The sequence below is a fragment of the Corvus brachyrhynchos genome, unplaced genomic scaffold (genome assembly GCF_000691975.1).
Source record: "Corvus brachyrhynchos isolate BGI_N302 unplaced genomic scaffold, ASM69197v1 scaffold3, whole genome shotgun sequence".
Lineage (NCBI taxonomy): Eukaryota > Metazoa > Chordata > Aves > Passeriformes > Corvidae > Corvus > Corvus brachyrhynchos.
The window spans coordinates 9569128-9590060 of NW_008237619.1; the positions used below are offsets into that span (position 1 = coordinate 9569128).

The following is a 20933-nucleotide window of genomic DNA, read 5'->3' on the forward strand; positions in this document are numbered from 1 at the left end:
CCAAGAGATATTAAGGAGAGTGACTGAAGAAAGGGGGAAAAAAGGCACTGCAGGCACTCTGTGCCTCTAATGATGGCTTCAATGCAGCAAATGAGGGAAAATTAGCACCAGACAGACAAATGGAAACTGATTTCGAGAGGCACCAGATGAGACAAAATTGCAAAGAGAAGCTCAGAAGATTGATTCCATAGCAATGAAACTTTATCTCCCAAGGAATCCAGTGTTCTCACTCACTCACTCACTCCTTTGGTCACTGTCTGTACTCTGGGAGCTCTCCTTTCATCCCTTTTAGTGATCCCCCTTGTTCTTATTAAATCCTAGAGCTGAGAAAACAGTTACTCAGAGCAGGAGCATGAATTTGCTTTGATGCTATCCTCTCTCCCACTTTTTTAAATTTGTGTCTGCAGCAGTTTTTTACTGCATTCAAGGAGCAGGAACTCATCACTACTCCAGTGGCCAAAATCTGTTGTGTTCAGCTTCACAAAACAGTCTAAGAAACTGGGATGGCCTGATCACAGCTAAGGTCAGGGAGGTTTGGCTTGGGACACAAGGAGAATGGCTGTGTGAGATGGTTTGTGCTTGTATACCAGAGGGAATAGTCCCCTTCCTCAGTCAGTTGGGCAATTTAAATAAATGAATTGCTGAACTCTGTTCATCTCCAAAGCACTGGGGATGCCATTGCATTCTCTTGCTTTGTGGCTGTGACATGTGGTTGTTTCATAATCATAGGACAAAAGCTTGTCAAGGACAGGAAGAGGTGCATGTCATGAGGAGGGAGCCTGTGCACTGCTCTATGCATCCTTCTGCATCTGGTACCGACTCCAGGGTCACCTGTGAACAAGGAACAAGGCTTGACAGCCAGGCCCAGGTCTTGTGTTCAGTCGAAGGAATGCAGTAATTTAGGGAGTGGCAAGTCTACAGCCTGGCACTCTCCCTGTGGCAGCAGTTTCTGTCCAGTGCTTACAAACAGCAGAGGTGGACTTGTACCTGCCTAAAGTCCTTATTGACACCTCCTGAGCTAACTGTGCCAGACCTGACTCATTGCCCTGGATTAAGCCTCCCTTTAAAAGTTTGGCACCAGCTCCGAGTGAGAGGTTTCTCAGTGGTGAATCAGGCACAAATGGGTATTTTTTGCCTTATCTGCACGTTACCAATGTCTTTGGATCATCCTAAGAGAAAGAGCACAGGGACACTATTTGTGCTCACCATCAGCTCTGTCATCTGAAAAGGTTACTGTCATTACTGTGGAATTCTGATTCTTGGCACAGACACCTTCTTCAAGGACATTGATGTACCAACACCAATGGGTCTGCTGTGCTGGCTAGTGAGCTCCTCTCCCAAGGCAGAGTTATTAGACATAGAACCTATCAAACAGAAGGGATTCACCCCTGTCACATAGTGATGGGCCTCTGTGTTTGACAGGTGCCAGAGAAGCAAAGGACAGGTGTGGCATCTGTTCTGGAAGCTTGAAGTCCTGCTGTTCTATAATGGCAAACTTACCCAGAAACTTAATTTGCAGGACAGCCCATTTAGCTGAGCTGCCCTTTGTACAGCAGCCCTTGAGAAAGGCTGCCTGGGCTGTGACTGCTGGGCTGCACACCCTGTGTTTGCAGTGGGACCACTGATGCTGGGCTCACCAGTCCCTCTGATGCTGGTTGCACATCTACATCCCTCCAACACCAGCAAATGACCATGGGCAAACCCATCAGAGGTGTGGGCTGAGTGTCACCCAGGGGCTGGCAGGTACCAGGCTGCTCTGGTAACTTCCTTGTAATGAGTAAATTAGCTAAATCAAAACCAGTCTCCAGACACTTTGTGAATAAAGACAAAATAAGTGTTTGATGGTGCTCATCTCCTTGTTTTCTACTCTTGTTCTCTTGCTTCTCTGAATCTCCTTTCCACCTTTATTGGCGTGAGGTGGTTATTTTCCTTGCTGGGTTAGTGCTTGTCTCTTCCCTTTCTGTTTCTCATGCATGAGTTTGTCGAGCAAGCACAAGCCATTTGGCCCACATGGATTATTTATGAAGGTGGGAACCTTTTATCTCGGCTGCTTAGTAACTTAACGCTGGTGTAGAGAGGCTTCCTGCAAGAAGCTGCACATCTTGCAAGAGCTGGGAGACAGGGAAGGAGGCTGAGGCGTTCCAGTATCTGATAGGAAGGGCGTGGAGAAGGGAGACAAATGGGGCTGAACTCACTCTAAAGGGTGATTTATCTATAATGCCACCAGAAATAGGGGTAAAATTATACCCTTGGGATTTGGTAGTGCTTTGCCTTCACCTTGCAGAGTTCCTAAGAAAATATCAGTAAAAAGTGAGGCCCATTATTATAAATTCCAAAAAGAAGGGATGAAATTTTCAGGAATGAGTGCAGTGAGGACATGGCACCTCTGCTTTTGTATCTGCAGATGCTTCACAGTTGCCTGGATGCCGGCTGCACAGCCTGACTTCTGTGAGTGAGGGCAGAGCCAAAAAGAACAAAAGATTTCCAGTTCAAGCCAGGCTTAGTGGGAGAGGCATTGCAAGCCTCCAGTGAGGCTGCATACCGTGATTTCTGCAAAACCAGGCAAGTCACGCACTTGTAATGGGTCATTGGCACCTGGTCAGGTGGAAACAGAAAATGTGTTTGCCTCCTGAGCCCCTGCCCTCTTCCTAGCCCAGCTTTTTGTATTTTCTCTCTTTTCATTGCCTATCTGTTCACACTGCACCCCACTAGTCCAGAAGATGGGGGAACAAATACATCTGGCCAAGTGTCCACAAAGACATTTGCAGAGGGTCACCCATATGAAATGTGCTTTTGAGAGGTTCCATTCTCAGGATCCAACACGCACATACAAGGCTGGCAGCCTGGAAAGGTGTTGTCCCTTTCCTGAATACACAAGTATGCAGGAAGGCGAATTCATTGTGTGTTGGAAACTGCTCTAGAGCAAAACAAATAGATCAACACCAAAGGACAGGAGCTGAACTGTTTTATGAATGGAGATGCTATTAGAGTGCACTGCAAACAGGATAATGGAATATCAGCTGAAATTTCATTTTACTGTTACTACTAAATCAAAATCCTACACAGAGTTTAATATAGTTCTCCTAAAAATTTCCTGTCACTTCTGCTCTTCCCTTCATCCAGCGACAGCTGAACGTGTCAGATTCCAATCTGTCCTATGGCTTATGAAAAAAATGTTTTATGGAAAAAATATTTTATGGGAACATAAATTTAAATGCTGCTCCAGCATCAGTGCCTTTCAGACAGAAAATGTTACTGGAGCTGCCTTTGGGGTGACCAGCCAGAACAGAATATGGTTAATGTGAGGAGAGGAGGAAGGCACTCTGCCTCCTCCTTTAGCTGCCTGCTGTCAGGATGTGCCATGATACTCTCTGGTGGGATGAAACTGGGACAACAACAGGGCATATCTGGGAGGCATCCGCAGTCAGCTGAGTAAGTACACACATGCACCATGGGTCCTGAGCCTCCTTTAGCAAAGCACAGGTCCCACAGATCTCTGCCATCCTTAATGGCTTTCTCCACCACAAGCAGAGCAGCAGGCATAGCTGTTGGGGGAGGCTGATGTCTCTGTGGCATGGAGACTCTACCCCAGCATGAACTCTCAGAGCCAGCTGTGAGAGGAAGAGGTTCAGCTCCTGGGGTCCCTCTCAGCTGAGCCAATACTCAAGTGCAGGCACCATGAGCAGGTTCTGCTCTTCACCCAGCCACTGAGCGAGGCTTTCTGTGAGGCTGGCTGAACAAAAGGCAAATCTAATTTTCCCCTCCAGCAGTCTCAGCAGCAGCAGAAAGCAGGGCTGAGCTGTTCTGAGCAGCACAGGGATGCTTTGCTGTGACTGCCATGCAGGCTGCAGGGCTCTCTGGCTGCCCCATCTCCAAAACCTGCTGCTGCCCCTGACTCCCCTATTCCCCAGCAGGGAGCAAGGGGTGCACCCCCAGTCACTGATTCAGTAGTGCTTTGCCTTCCCTATGTCAAGGCCTCCTAAAATCCTTGTTTTCCTTCCCTATTACACCAGCTCCTGTGTCACCACATGGCAAGGCTGCCCGGTGCAGGTGGCTGTGTCACTGTATTGCCAGTTGAATGACAGTGGCATTTAAACCTGGATATTAGCAGAAGCATAAGGGGTGACTGGCTGTGCCCATGTGCAGTGCAAAGGCTCTGGGCACAGCTCAGCTGGCACCGAGCAGCTACTCACAAGCAGCTGACTTAGCTCAAAAGGTGTTTCTAGCTTAAAATCTGATTTTACAAGCTGGCTGGCTATGAACTAAAAGAAAGTCCTACCCTACATGTGCGGACTTTTCTGTGACAAGCGTATTCCGAGCCGCAAAGACAGGATGCGCTATTTAGGGAAAGGCAGAGGCAGGCAGCACATCATGCGGGAACGTGCTCTCCCCAGGCATTCCACTTAGCGGAGCGCTCACCTACAGACACGCCCCCTGAGAAACCTTCTCCCTGGTGGGTGTTTTGCTTACACAGGCATTCCCCAGAGATCGTCCCTGGAGACAGTTTTAGCCTGAGAGGGGAGCTGTCTTCATGGCGTGTATTTTTAACAAGGCTTTAAGGTATGTTTTATTCCCACCGCCTTCCCTGCAGAATAAATACTTCGGGGCAGAGCAGCTACTGATCTGATCTGCCCGAAATCCTGAGAGATTGGCTCAGTTGTGTGTTCTGTCACAGCCTCTTCCCACGCCCCTGGGCAAGCGGCTGAGTCCTGCTGCCCAACCAGGAGGAAAGTACCACGACATGTCTGGAGGGTCTAAGCCTTCACAGCTCTCTGTTGTCATAACTATCCTTCCTACGGCACTCCAGGGGTTGTGCAGATAACGCTGATAAGAGTACTGACAGCTCCTGGGTGCAGGGTGATAGAAATGCTGTGATGCTGAGGCTGGCAGACTTCTGAGGCCTGGAGGCAGCACCAGCAACATAAGACAGTCCTTAAGTCTTGGCAATACTGACACCAAACGTGATCAGCTACCTGGGCCAACTACTGGGCACCGAAATGCTGCTGGAGCATCCTATTCACTTGTGATAGCAACCAACAGCCAAGTGCCTGTGTGAGCAAAGGCCTGTTCATACAAACACTCTTGAATAGCTAGTGAATTGGCATGTGGAAGACTGGGCAAAATGGTTTAAATTTTCCTTTATGAACAGAGAGGAGAAGTCACATCTCCTTGTGTAATCATGCCCAGGTGGAGAAGTGAACCTGTGTTTGGGAACTCCCCTCTTGCTTCAGACCAAAGTGCTGGTTTGATTATGTCTCTCTGACACCAGGATTTGTATTTTAAATGGAGACTCCTTGCCATGTGATGACAAGCACAGTAGAGGCAGAAAAGGGTTCCCTGTTCTGGGCTCTATGGTCCCCAGGCTCCACAAAAAGGCAGTAAATTAGTGAAGTGTGACCTTCATAGCCCTAAATGCTTCCAGTGTGTATAACACTGTGATAGGATCATCGTCATCACGTGGGTTTTGCTAGTGCAATGCCACAGGGAAGGAAATAAAGTCAGCCACGGTTTTCTGAACAGTCCAGACCTTGTCAGGCTCACAAAGAGTAACTACAGAGTGATAAGGGGAAGCCTGACTCTTTCTTCCACCTGTGCTTAGCACCTCTGTGAAATGACCTGAGAGGTTACATGAGGGATTGTTTGCTGTGGGGCTGATAGTAAGTGCACTGACTAAAAGCCAAGACGTGGCCATGATCTTTGTAGATGCCCACAGCCTCAGTCCAGGAGATCCTTTAGAAAAGGTTTGAAGAGCCATGAATAATGCTCTTTCTTACAGGAGGTGCACTTTGCTGCCTCAGAAAGTGCTTTCTTTTCTTACCTCAGAATTGTGTTTTCTGACTGCCTAAACCAAGCAGTCCTTGCTTCTCTAGAAAGTGCTTATCTGCTGAGGATCCAGATGTGCCAGGGTGCAACCCATGGATGGCAAAACTTCAGACTTCCACACCTCTTGGTACTTAGATTCTTGATTTTTGTCTTTTCTAAAGAGAGAAATTGCCCGACTATGGACTCGGCATGTTTAAATCTCTGATCTGGCCCAGTTAAAACTGGGATCATTCACGTCTCTATCCTGCATGGAGAGACTGCTGCAAAAAATCAGAGGTAGCCAAGTCCCACCCTGAGACACTCTTGATGCCTTGAGAGGCCACCTAAAACAGAGACTAGACAGGAGTATGGGAATAAAGGTAGGTATTTATTTGAAAGGCCTTCAAAGGTACCCCCTGGGGAGCCAGAGGATGCTGCCCCAAGATGGACCCCAAGATGGTCGACAGGTCACGAGTTCTTCACACTTTTATAGGTTTTGTTCATTTACATATCAGGGTTAATTCTCCAATTAAAGCTTCAGTTAATGATGTAGTTTCCCCAAGCTTGCCCCCTCCTTTCAGAGTTACACACTAGGCAGTATAGGATTTGAAAAATACCAAAGTTAAGACCTAAGGCATCACTCTCAGTGTCTGCTCATGCCCTGCTGCTGCTTTACAAACTTCTCTCTTCCTTCCTGGTAAAAAATAAATAACCAGAAAACCCAGCAGCTCAGATGTGAGGGCCCGAGCTCTTGATAAGGAGCCGTGTTTGGCAGCGGAGGAAAAAACATGCAGACTCATTCATGGAGATGCTGCGTGGAGCTGCCCTGGAAGAGCCTGTGGGTGTATGCTGAATGCTTTGTAATTAAGCTGATTCTGGGCATGCTGATTATCATTTCAGGGAGATGTGGAACATCCTGCAAATACTTGCATAAACATCTGATTCCCAGGACACACGCAAGCACGCGTGTATGGGCGTATGGAGGGAAGGGGAAGCAAGCAGCCTGACTAGTGAGTGTTTTGAGAGCAAGAATAAATAGGTGCTGTTGCATCTGTGACTTTGTTTTGGTTTTTAATCCAGCGGGGAGGAACCACAGGAAATGGTACATTTATAATCCTGCTTTCTGTCTCTGTCAGCCAGAGCGAACAACTCATCAGCATGCAGAATTTGCTCTTTTTGTTCATCAAAGCAGTAATGCAGAGAGAAGCCAAGTGAACTTGGAAGCCCACTGTTGAGCATCTCTTGTACCTCTTGCAGTGATAGCACTGGTGGAGGACCACTCTGTTTTCCTAGAGTACTATCCAGGTCCTACTGTTGTCCATGGAGTCCTCGATAAAAAATTACTTAGGACTTTAAACTGCATGCTTTTAGGAGCGTGACTGCTGCAAAAAAGGTTTGACTCTGGAGCAGAGTCAAACCCTGTGAGAGTTGCACCTCTCCCTACCCCCAAAATCATAGAATCATAGAATGTTTTGGGATGGAAGGGACCTTAAAGATCATCTAGTTCCAAACACCACCACCACCACCCCAACCTCCCTGCCATGAGCAGGGACACCTTTTCCTAGAATCTTAGAGATACTTGGTTCTAGATTTTGGTGGGGACGTATCAGTTAGTTAGACTATTAGAGCCCTGGTTTAGAAGCTAACAGGTCTGGAAAATGCTCTGAGATCCCAGCTGCCCCGATCTTTTGGGCCATTTCATACACCAGAGTGCAATTTATTTATTTATTTATTTCACCCTTTCTCCACACTTCCCAGCAGGATCCTTGCTGTGCCCAGTACTGCAGACAGGGCATTCGTAATCCAACTTCTCTGCTTCTGTGCTGCCTCACAGAAGTTCTGGACTTTCCCTGTATCCTAGCACAGCACTAGTGCTAAAGCAAGGAGGAAACTAATTGCCTCCAGGCATTTTTGTCAGCCTGTGAGATTCTTACAGAGCTCTTGGACTTGCACATTATGAAGACAGGCAGGGAGACAGACATGGGTGTATCTGTGTGAGAGGGGTGGGGGCAGAAGCTCCAGACAGCACACTCTGCTTAATTGGTTTCCTTCCTTTCCCTCTATTAATCACCTCCCTGTGCATGCTGCCCAGGGCTCATTTCCAGTCATTTTGCAGACCTAGTGAGAGGGCCATGGAGCAGCCCAGGAATGGATGGCTTCCCAGAAGTCCCTGGTCAGAGGCACAGGTCCCTTTTTCTGGCTCCCTGGCTCCACAGCAGCCTACTTTCCACCCAGTCCCTCTTCGATGCTCGTTAATGGAGAAGGAGGTGAGCATGAAATGGACTGCTAAAACCTATGAATATTTCAGAGGAAAAAGTCAAGGGACTCCATTAAATCCTGTTCAGGCTCTGCAAATGGAGCTGGGGGGCGGGTGTGCTGCTTAATGAGAAACTCCCGCGCCGTGTGACCGCATGATGCTTTCCAAAGTCTCCCTTCTGCAGCTTCCCCATAGTCACCCAACACTGCTGCCATCCTCTCCTTTCCCAGACAAGTCCAAACAACTCTGTCAGCCACGTTACCTGCTGCCTCAGCCTGCCCCTACACACCCCTGCAATGTTCACCACCCAGTTGTCCCCAGATGTATCTCTTTCCCCTATAACACTCACAGCATGAGGGACTCCCCCTGAGCTGCCCAGCATCCCAATATCCTACAGCAGCCCACCAGCTAGCAGCACACTGTTTACCAGCATCCTTCCCAGCTCACCTGCTATCTTCCCCCAGCCCCTTCCCAAGCCCCCATCCTGATCACTGCCTCCTCCAGACAGCTGCTGCCCCCCCATCAGCAAAGAGCCAGAGAGGCGGCAGCTTTCAGAGCAACAGACAGAGCCTGACAGCCCCATATGTTTCAACAGAGACAGTTCCTCCCTCTAATGGGCCCAGAGGAGCACGGCTTTCAAAGGATTCAGCGTGGAAGTGACAGGCTGGAAAGTCTTATTAATGGTCTGTGCGCCGGCGAGGGGCCGGGAGCAGTGTGTGCCAACAGCCCAGAGGCCATGGCCAGGCAGAGCCAGCCCTCCCCAGCCATCAGCATCCTGCCACAGCCCATGTCCTGGGGTGAGCAGAACCCTTCCCTGGGATGTGAGATGGGATGGCGATGCCCCTGAGGCCTTTGGCTTTTTCCTAGGGACCAGTCAGCATGTGAGGTCTTTCCAGACTGTGCACCCTGCATTGCACCCTGTTCTTCCAGCCCTGACTGCCAGATGTGCCCTGTGGGGTGTCTGGCACCAGGCTTGGCTGTCATGCATGGAGAGGAGCCTGAGGGAGACAGCCCACAGCTGTAGGTCTCCTGTCTCTCTGCTACCAAGAAGCGGTGGGGTCAAGGAAGCCAAAGTGCCAGAGTGCAGGAACTGCTTACCCCTTTGCTGGGTGTTGGCATTCCAACAGGAATTGTCTTCTGGTCTTTAAGTGACTTCTAAAGAAGGTGACCTGTCATCACTCACGGAGCTGCACCTCACAGATATCTTCTCCATGGTTTCCAGGAACATTGGTCTTCCACATCCAGAGGCTGAAGTGTCTCTGCTGTTAGCCACCAGCACCCCCTTAGGCCACCAGGAAGTGTGGCAGCTTCTTAGCTTTCACTCTGTTTTGCCTAAATCACTCAGGTCTGCCTCAAAAGGAAAGAGACCAAAGAAGGAAAGACTCAGGCCCTGGGCAAATACAAGGAAGGAGCCTCTGCCCCACAGCACCCACAATGAAATCGTCTCTGCACTTAAACAATGAGCTGCTGCACAGACAAGCGTTGAATGAGGCTTCATTGAAATTTAAGCCACAGACTGTACACAGATAAATGGCCAAGGACAGGCACACCCGGTGTAGAGGGGGAAAACAGAACCCTCTACATTAGACTTCACCTCCAGTGAGAGAAACTTTTTTCCCTCTCTGGGTCAGGGTCCTAAGGATGGCCACAAAACCCTTCAGAAGATGACTGTCTCAAGATAAGAAAAGCATAATTATGGGCTCAGCAGAGAAAGGCCTCACCAGCTGTTTTCAGTTCACCCCAATTAACCCTTCCTTGTTATCCAGCCACCGATGACCTGTACCACCCTTCCTCTCTCTCACCACAAATCTTCTCTCTCTTGGCTTAGCATCCACCCATTGCTCCCAAAGTGCTTATTACATTTTACTCATAACTTGCTTAATCAACTACCATAATTAAATTAAGCAGTGCCTTTCTACCTGTACCCAGGTTGTAGTTTGGGTTGTAGGCTGATGCATTTGCAGAGACCCAAGTGCCCCCGTCTGTTTTGTACAAGCTACCACCTCTCTGCAAACCCTGCCTCTCAGCCACAGAGTCAGTGGTGTTCCTCTGAGAGAAATGGGCTTTCACTTCCTAGCCTCTCTTACTATTAATGTTCACCATTTCATGCCAAGCTAGAGGAAAATTATTTCCTCTTCAATATATAAAAGTGGCCCTTCATGGAGAAAAATAATTTCATTTTTAATAAACAAAAGTGATCTTAGGTACAGAAATGCACCATTTCCTTTCGCTTTTTCTGCTCATCTTCAACAAGGGAATAACCCTGTTCAGACTTGATGCCAGCTCTGTATACAATGGTAAAAAAGGGCTAAGTGCTGCAGATTGGGAGACTGTAAATGTTACAGGGTGCTCCATATTCCCTGCTGGGGTAAGGAAAGCAGACTTAAACATTTGAGTGATTCTGTGAGAAACAATGGTCTTTTGCCTGTGACCTCAGTAGAGCAGTGAAGCTGTTGGCATTGTCAAAAACCAGGAAAACCTGAAGTTCCCCTTGCAATTTCCCCAAGGAGAGGAGGTCTCCCCCAGCCCAGAGTGGGCTGAGCCAGGAGACCACCAAAGGAATGGGAAACACATTGCTCACTCAGAAATGGGGGAAAGTTTGCTGGGGTAGTCCATGCATGTGGCAAGATACCCAAAGGGAGTTCACCTGGGCAACTCGGGGAGGTTGAACACCCAAGGTGAGTCATGGATCATTTTCTACAATTCAGGCAGAAAGCTTATTTCTTCTTGCAGTGGCAAGAATGTGACTCTGGAATCAGGCAGGGCAAGCTTTGTGTGCCTGGTTAGAAAGTCTCACGTGGAGATTTACATTAGGCTGAGCTTCAGCTGACACGCGTGCCCTGGGCCAACAGTTCAGCTCCTGCCCTCCCCCTCTAACAGGTGGAGATAAAAGAGTGCAAGGCAGCTTTGCTGCCTCAAGACAACCACTTACTTGGAGAGAGGTCCTTGAGTGTCCCTTTAGAGGTGTTTTGCCCCACAGAAGCAAAGCCAATCTGCCAGGGCTGATCCCTGCAATCGAGTGATGTGGCTAATTGAAACCACTTGATTTTGAATGCTTAATATTTGTTTGCACACAAGATGTAGTCCACGCCTTTTTTGGAGAAGCCACGAGGCAACTGATGATTACACACAAGAATACAGACATCTAATTGTGTCATTTGTAAATTGGCACTTTGTCCAGAACCCATGTGAGGTGCTGAGGTCTGCTCTGTTTCCCAGGCAGCTCCTTGGAGCCTCATCAGGAATTTTCCTGGGCCCTTGCTAAGCCAGCTGCTGTATTTCATAGATGAGTTGCAAGTGATTTCTAAACAGTGGTTGCAAAGCTTCCTGGGATGAATAGATGTGACAAAAATGCTTGATTTCAGCTCTGCTCTTGAGCTGCTGACAGATACAGCTAAGGATTAAGTCAGAAGCCTAGCACAGCTTGGGCAGCAATTCCTGCTCTGTTCATATTTCATTGTGGTTGGCACAAACTTGACACTGAGGGAAATAATGGTGGGGCTTCTTAACTGCTGAAATATATATTTCTATCTCAGAAACTTCTGGCATTTCCCAGGGAACTACTGAAGATTTAAATCTGATGAGGAATTTGATATCTTTAGATAAGCTTGCACAAGGTTGCCTAACTTCTTTCCATGGAGGGTGGCAGAGCACTGGAACAGCTTCCCAGGGAGGTCGTGGACTCTCCCTCTCTGGAGATATTCAGACCCCACTTTGACAAGTTCCTGTGCCACCTGCTCTAGGTGACCCTGGCTTGGCTGAGGGTTGGAGGGGTTGGACTGAATGATCCCCAGAGGTCCAGCCATTGGTGATCCCCACTCCCATTTCTACACCCAAGCAGATTCCCTGACTCGGAACATCCCAGGCTCAGACATGGCTTTGGATATTTTCCAGCTCTGTGGTGCCCAATCACAGTGCTTCTCAGTTCAGCCCAGTTTCCAGGCAGTGCCCAGACAACCACAGGCCAGCCTTTCCTGGGTCAGAGTCTCTGTGGGGATGTCTATGTCATGTTATATAAAAACCCAGGACTTTTGCACAGGAGACCACATCTTCCATCAGGCCAGTTAGATATTCTACCTCAATGGATATTAAGCCCAATAAAAACATACCAGGCCTTTTACTTCACCATTTCAATTTAAGATAGCTTTTTACCCAGAAAGAATAAGTAGAAAGCATTTTTTTCCATGGTAGTAGGACTTGACTGAGAAGGTCAAGGGAGAATGAAATGAGATTTTTTTGTAAAAGCATCAAAGTCCTACACAAGGGAGAAATTTCTATTCCAGGAGCAAATAATTGCACACAACTACACGTATCTATAAGTGAGAGACTTTATTTGAACCAATTTTTCAAATACAGACATCTGTATTATTCTCACTTCTCGGGAATGTTTTCTGCTCATTTTTGAAGCTTGCAACCTTAGGACAATATTCAGGACATATGTGTACATTAGATCTCTGCAGATGGACACATTCATAATGCACAAGTACAATGAGTGAGAGACTCTTTCCAGATCCTCACACAAGAGCATCGGAAATGGGCCGCTCTAATCGTCAAGTTCTGCTCTTATTAGCTTCCAGACACGTCACAGTTCTTGATACTCTCTAGGCTGTAGCCACCTTCTTCAGGCCCCGATTTATTACTGTGTTACTTCAGCTGTATGCCAGTGGAACTCCTCAAAACAGGGCTTAGGTGATGCACAGGGATTTGTTTTATTCATTGGGAACAGGCATGAGCAGAAAAACCAAGCTATTGGGTGAACAGTTCACCTGGGATTTTCTTTTGTGAGAGTAGTCTAGGTCTCAGGCTGGGATTTCTTTTTTTAGAAGTGACCAGTGGTTCTGGGTGTGTAATACATGAATCTTGATGTTCAGAGCATACAGGGGACCCGTGGCTTGGACCCCAGTGAGGTGTCTCTCAAGTTGGGCACTCCAGATGTGAGCCACTGGGGTCACTAGCCTGTTCTGCAAATCTCGACCTCCACCTCTTCTTCCAAGTATTGCTCAACAGAAGAATGTAGTAATAAAGCATTGTAGGTAAGAATGCAGGCTCGCACATGACCTGAGATCAACACCCTGAAGAATGGATAGAGGGTAGTGCTTTCAGGACCACCTAAATGACTCATGATCTTCAGTTCCATTTTGGGAAATGACTGGAGAATTTCAGGCCTGAGACCCCCAAATGCACTGCGGAGAGGAGCTGGGACATCATTCAGCATCTGGGCCTTAGGAACTTGCGTCTCTTTGAAAGCCAGTGAAATGTGTGCTCTCAAGTGCCCGTGTCACTTAGGTTATTCTGAAAACTGTACCCTATATACATATAGGTAGATAAGGGGCAGACTTTCACAGGCACAAGTGGCAGTTAGACATGTAACTCCCATTGATTTTTTTTCCCCCTCGGGGACCTGGAAAATCCCCCCCCCCGAGGAGTTGAATCCTCCTCTCGCATTATTTTCACACCAGATTAACACCACTGGTTCCAGTGGAGCGACTCCTGAGTTACCCCAGTGTGAGCGAGAGGAGAACCAGTCCTGAGGTGCTCTAAATATCCAGTGAAAGTGCTAATGTGGCAATGCAGAAAAGCAGGGAATCTGAGCACAGGCCTGGAAGAGGACCCCCAACGCCACCTCTGGCGTCACTGAGCTGCAGGTGACCACCGAGCGGACTCCTTAGCCAAGAGGAACCACAGAAACATTCATTCAAACCCTTCCCTCCACCTCTGCAAACCACAGCCACTCCACTTCCTTCCTAAGACGCCTATGACAAGCACCAGACCTTCAGTATGAAAAGTCACAAGTGCTAGCCTGCTGTTTGAAGACCACAGGAAAAAAGAAATAACTCCTGTGAGGAGTTTGGCATGAACTCCCTCTTCCTTTTTTCTTTTCTTTTTTTTCCTAAACCCCTCTCCGTCAGTCATGGCCATTTCTTTCATCTAGAGTTTCCCAAGCAATGGTGTTTATGTGGTCACCACAGGTGAGTTCCTTCTGGCTAAGGCCTCTCATGGGGCTGCATTAGGGTTTAGGATTGGAAAACACTGGGTCTGAAGGGATCTCAGCAGGATGCCCTTCCCCTCCCTTTGGAATGTGGTTCATGGAGAAGCTCCTTGGCTGAGGCAACTATTGCAAGGGTTGTGGGGTTTCATCTGCTATCAGTGCAGACAGAATGCCACAAGCATTGCAAAGCAGACCAAATTCATGAGAACGATCTACTGCATTGATGGGGAGTTTATGTTGGAATTCTTTTCACTTTTTCACGGCTTAGTCTAGCGAAATGTAGTAGTGAAATGTCAAGAGCTGGCCTACAGCTGGTATGAGCATTCAGGATAGCTGTGGGTCACTAGCATATCTTACTACGGGGGCATGGAAAAAGCCCCTCTAAGACCCTGAATTTCCACAGCACTGCACGGTGAGGTCAGGCACCATATTCCCAGTGTGAGTCACTCTGATATGCCCTGCCCTTTTCTTACATAAAGTAACAACCACACACACCTCCAGGCAAAGCTATATCCTCTTCAGGGAGAGAGAATAGACACATACTCCCTGGGGAATTCCTGTTGGTTGTTACAGCAGCAGTAGTAGAAAAGCTTCAACTACTCTGCTGATTACTCTTTGCCCCACTCTTTACTTCTGGGACCTCCCTGCCTCTTCTGTTGCTTTCAGCTCACTTGATGTCTTGCTAGAAAAACCATTCCTCAAATACCCTTGTTCTCTTTCCAGTTTCCGTCCCATGCTAAATCCTTTACACTGTTTCCTTTTAGCCTTTGAAAATCTGGCTGAAGAGGCAACTCAAGGAAATCCAAATGCTATTCTCTGCTCTCTTCCTGTACCCTGAAGACAGCCCAGCTTCCTATACAAATCTTGTGTATTACACATTAAACCACTGCCTGCTCAAGGCTGGGTTTGTCTCTGTGCTCTCTCTCACACTCTCTTTGCCCTGACTCTCTGGCAGGATCAGGACACGGCACAATAATAAAGATAGGGGGTGCTTGGTTACAGCCAGTAATTTTAAACTGCAACCAAGGGAGAGGAATTAGTATTTAAATTATTTAGGTTTGCAGTTGGTAACCACATACCCCGTTCTCTTTGTGGGGGGAAAAAAACCAAAACATAAAACCCAACCCTTTGTTCTCTAAGCAACATGGCAAAGTATGTTCTTACAAACGGTGACAAAACATGCGCGATGCCCCAACCATCAGCCAAGGGGGAGGCAACATGCAAAATACAAAGATAAAACGTCCCTGGGGAGAGAAAGTTGTTTCATTTTTTGAGGAGGGAGGAAGGCCTATGTCCAGGAAGACATGAGAGGCAGTTTTCCTTATAAAGTTAAAAATAGTAATAGCAAAGTGGAGGCAAGATGAAAAGTTTGGGGTCTGAAATCAGAAGAGCAGGGAGACCACATGGTCTTTGCAGGAACAGGCAAGACAGAAAACCTTTTAAAATGGTCATGACAGGAGATAAGGCCAAACAAAAACCGTGCTCCCTCCTTTCTGCCTCCTCCCAAACACCTCTCCCACAAATCCTGAGAGCTGAACCTCAGTTCTCTCAGCTCGGTGCTAGAGACACGGGGTGTCTGCAGTGTCTGCGCTGGGCTGGGCCCCTTGTGTGCTACGAACAGCAAACATAGTGTACACCTCTCCTCCCTACGCCTCAGCCCCCGTGTCCCTCAGAGCTCTCTCCCTCCCAAACACCATCCACACCCAGCTGCATCCATAGCAGGCACGGGTGGGGTGGTGAGACCTGACATACGGTCCAAGCAATGCCTGATGTCTGCGCTACATTTGCTGAATTGAGGTCAGGCTGGAAGGTGTCTCAGGGTTTACCACCCATCATGACATGGGAATATTAGCATATATATCATTTATGAAGTATGACACAATACCTATCTGTCAGTCAGCCCATCTTTCTACCTATTTAGTCTGTCTAATCTACTTCAGCTATCTACGTTTCACTATCTCTATCAATCATCTATTGCTCCATATTATCTAATTTCTTCCTGTCTCTCTCTCATCTTGTTCACTCTAATCTTTCTTTCTCTAGCTATACTCCCCTCTCTCTCCCTATCATCCATCTATCCACTCGAAAATCTTTCCCCCCCTCATCTCTCTAATCCCTGTTTTTAAAAATCTTTGTCCAATCTCTCTCCCACTCTCTCTTTCCCTCTTTTTAAAAAAAAAACACCTCCCTGTCTCTCTCTCTCTTATTTCTACAGAATGCCAGGAAGCACATGGAAATGAATCCTGACATGTTTTGATGGCACTTCCAGTGAGCAGTCTACGTTCGAAGTGATCATTCCTGAGGAGACACTGTTCATCTTTTCTCCCTATTTCCAACAAAGAGATGGAGGAGAACAAAGGAGTGCCAGCCAGCCCTCCGAAGGCCATGGGGCTGCCACTCCAAGAAGCATTGGCCACCAAAGGACGCTGTAGCTGTCAGCACTCCCATCTTTTGGTGTTCCTGCTGTGAGGACAATTTAATCCTGCTCCTGCACCAAGAGCAGTAATAGCCAATGACTGCGCTTTTATGAATGCCCAGATATTACTAAATATATTTTAACTGTTCACTCTCACAGCTCACAATGACAGCAGCAGACCCAGGTGGCTGTACAGGCTCTGGGTTTGGCGTCTGTCAGTCCTCCACTGGGACAGGCTGGGAGGCACCGCGGAACAGCCCACAACCTATGGGTAGCAGTGGTGGAGATTTAGGAGGTGGTGCTCTGCCCAGAGCCATAAATGACAGCTGAAAGCCTTGGCCCTCATTAGAGCTGGGTGAGCCACCCTGGGGTTCTGTGGGGAGCAGGAATGAGGTATTTCTCAAAGTGCTGCCAACTTGCTCCTATGCCACCAGGCCTCATCCTGCCTGTGTGCCTATTTATTCAATGCATTGGCCCAATTTATTTTGCCAAACAGAACACTTTTGGGGGACCATGCTATGCTACCCAGGGACTTCAACTCCAGCCCAATGGGGTGAGCATCATCCTATTGTGGGGAGAAGCTCAGGTCCCAGGGCCCTGTCCCCTCGTGGCCCTTGGCACACCCCTTGGCAGGGGTTAGACCTTTGGCATGGATCAAGCTTGTCCCTCTGCAGGCTCATACCTCCAAGGTCACCACAGTTCTCCAAATCGGGGCCTAGAGGTCTCCTAGAGAGACGCTTACTTCGTTCTTTCCTAAAACTGATTTTGCTACTTTCATTATTTATGTTATTCAGTGCTAACATCTCACCCCAAATCCAAGCCTGCTCCCCCTAAAAATCCCCTCAAGTAGTGCCAAGGAGAGCAGTCGGGTACTGACTGGTGGCCAAGGAGCATTGCTGGGCCACGCAAGAAGTGGCCCACCAAAGACCACAGGCCAGCAGGATGTACGGCAGCATAGAAATGCGACACGGTGGTATTAATGATAATTATTCTCATTTATTATAATTATTGTTCAGTTTGAAAAAGGAGCCTGGAGCCAAGCATTATGCTAATTGGCACATTTTTTAGTTGTTGTTCTTTTAGTTCTGAAAACAAACTGGGGTTTAGTATTCTTTTTGTTCATTTGTTTGCTGTGTTTGGTCCTTTGTTTTTTCTTTTGTTCATTCCATCACATTGAAAAAGGAAGAAAAGAACCTTTTTTCCCCCCTCTTTTGTTTTAACTCACTCGTTAAGTCTGGACTCCTCGGATGAACGTAACATTGCACACACACACACTTGGAGAAGAGAGAGAGGAGAGAGAGAGAGAGAGAGAGCGCTCGCAGTGGGCAGACAGACACACGCACGCGCCAGGTCAAAGAACTCTGATACAGTGCAAGAATTTTCCCAAAATGATTGGATCATCATTACCAAAAACTTGCCATAACAACACCAAGAAACAAAGAAATGTTTAAGCCACACTGTTTGACTGGGATTTTTCCTGCTTTTTTTTTTTTCTTTAAATGTTTGCCACACAGAGAGAAAAAGGGTTTAAGTGGTAATGGGAGAGGGACAGACAGGCTCACAGATGTGAGCAGGAAGGGGGGAGATCGAGATTGGGGTGGGAAGGAAGGATAGAGGATAGGGGGAGGGAGGGAGGGGCAATGGGGAGTCATTTCTTAATGTTCAGGCATTTTCTTGGTCCGCCTTGCTCTCTTCTTCTTTCACCTCTTCCTGCTGGGCACTTTCAGTAGGTTTGGTTTCTTCTACAGCATCTAGTAGGGAACGAGATGGTCCAGCGTTAGTCAGCCATGATCTAGAGCATCCTGCACGCGCACACAGCCTGATGGACTGCATGACTTCAGGCTTGTCGGTCCCAAAAGTGACCCAGGGCTTCAAGTCCCTGGAATTTCTGTAGCTTGGAAAGAATATGCTAAGGTTCAGTCCAGCAGGCAAATATGTAGCTCTCACAAAACACCTTCAGCCAGAAAGCATGTGCCACTGGAAGGAGCTGCCCTGCTCACTGCTGATGTGCCAGACCACCACTGTCATTTCATTAGGGGCACTGATTAGACTCTTGGCTTATCAACTAGATCACAGAGCCTTTTACAGAACCCACTGATGGTACCAACCACTGCTGAATTTTTGTCCCCCAATTACCGCTATGGATCCTCCCAGCTGAGACTTAATGAGGTCACAAAAAAAACCCCCTCTATATACACTTGAAGCCTGCAAGACCCAGAGGGAAAAATTTTATAACTTGTAACTGAAACTTCTCTCACACTGAACAGAGATCTAGAGAAATATCTCTAGCCTTGAAGAATGGGAGTCTTCACCCAGAGGCTGCCACATCTCTCTAGTTTTCTGGTCTCTCAGAAGCAAAGCTGCCCTGGGGGAAGCAGTGAGTACAACTGGAGGCTGGGTCTGCCTGTCAGGCAGACACCTTGTTCTGACACATCATTCACATGAGAAAAAACTAATGCTAGGAGCTATCCCACAATGAACTAGACAGAGGATCAGAATCCAGGGGAAGGCAGAGGCAGCCAGGAGGAACAAGGCAAACAAAAACAATGCCCCTCAAGCTGGAGCGATCTCACTTCTGTGTTCATCTAGCCCATGCCTCCTTCATTGCAGCAGGATGGATTTAATTGTCTCTGAGCTTCTACTGCCCAGCTCTCATCAGGGTACAGTAACATGTCCCCAGCCTCTTTCAGAAACAATCCCTGCACTGTTTGGATTGCTTTTTACAGGACAAGGTGGTGTCCTGTAAAAGGTGGCTGCAGGGCTGTAAGACAGAATAATGAAAAGGGTCTTAGTGCACTGTAGTGACTGGCCTGCTCCCTTGCCATCTCCCCTTTTTCTCACTGGCTCCCACGCCCATACACCCCATGGAGAGGTCAAGCAAGCAGCAATCCAGACTTGGGATAAAGAACAAGGAAAAGAAACAAGTGCTGAAGGGCTGGGTGGTGTGGGACAGACCACATGTCATTGGTATGACATATACCTCAGTGATGGCACTCAACATACCTCTGTAGCATCACTGTAACCACAGTGGTCATTCAGAGAGCACTCTGGGCTCCCTGCACAGTTCCTGGCTTCTCTGATGGGCCATCAAAGTACATTGTACCGGTAAATATAATGGGCCAGGGACTGCCCCAGGGCCAGCTGGCACCACACAGCTTATGTCCATTTGGATAAACTCTCTTCTTCTCCAGAAGAGGGTAGCTGTGTCTGGGACCTGTCTGAAGCAAAGCTACTTGGTGTACACAAAAATCACACCAGGGCCTGTGCCGTCAGTCTGACAATGCGGATGTTCACTTACCAGTGTTTAGTTTGTGAGGATTAGCACCCTCATACCCACGTTTAGTGAGGATGCTATTTGGGATGTGAAAGTTTCTTTACTGACACCATTCATGCATTTTGGCCTGGTCCATTTGATGCCATCAGATGGCAGACTTGTATTTGCTTCCAATACTGAAAAAATCCTGCTTCCCTCTCCCTCAGCTCTTTAGCCTGGGTTTTAAATATGTTCCTAAGCACCACTTCCTTATGAATCACCTTTAAGTTGTGTGCAACTTCCCATTTGGAATCATCTTCATTAAAGGATCTGCTTCTGGACCTTCAAATACTTTTTTATCTTAGTCAACCGACTGCTGATTTCCCAAAAGAAAAAAATTTCTGTGAGAACATCCCCATGGCCACAGCCACTGCATTGCAAAACCCCTGTCAGCAAAAACATCTGTGGACTTTCCTTCCCTTGATACTGAACAGCTAAGCAGGACTCCATCCAGCTATTCAAGGACTCCATCTGTATCTGGTACAGCTACCACCACAGACCAGAGACAAAACAGGCTACTGATTAAAATAGGATTGTAACAAGTGCCATTGGGAGGCAAATCTTGGCCTACTTTTTAAAATTTTCCTGAATGACTTGATCACTGGGAGGGAGGAGAGTCTCTTTAATGCTGCTCTTTAAGGCATTCATAGCAGGAGACATGTTGAATGATGAAGCTGAGAGTAGAATCCCAGTGTGCAACCATCTACCCCTAAACTTGAGTGAAAAGACTATTGTTAGCCAGCAGCAAAGTCTGGTTTCTTACGAGGCTCTGACAGATCCTAGTAAGGAGTGAAAGAGTAATGTGGCTTCAGGAGCACAAATCCTGACACTGTTTTTCATTGTGTTTAAAACTTTTTGTGTCTTCCTACCAAAAATATGCACGGGTTTTAGCTGGCAGTCCCACAGCCCCCTCAAGACAGCACACCAGATGGGCCCATAACACTGCAAGCACAGGGACAGACAGACACTGGGGAGTCCTGCACATCTGCTGTGCTACCGAGTCACACAGATGCCCTGTTAATCACCAGCTGAAAGTGGGGTCCAGCTCCTACAGTGATGGGCTCTTGACAGCACTCCTCCAGGAGGGATGGGCAGGAAATCTGCTCACACCCGAAGTGGGGGAGCTGGCAACCTCAGTGATGCTGGTTAGCTCACA

The 20933-nt window shown here is 47.7% G+C and overlaps 1 protein-coding gene across 1 annotated transcript in view; it reads right to left on the reverse strand.

Moving 5' to 3' along the window:
- Positions 1-12371: 12371 nt before the first annotated feature.
- Positions 12372-20933, reverse strand: part of GAP43 (growth associated protein 43) — a 58020-nt gene continuing 49458 nt past the window's right edge. Inside the window, exon 3 of the mRNA XM_008631760.2 lies at positions 12372-18215. Within this exon, the coding sequence (XP_008629982.1) occupies positions 18127-18215 (89 nt within the window). The 3' untranslated portion in view covers positions 12372-18126. The remainder of the gene's footprint in view (positions 18216-20933) is intronic.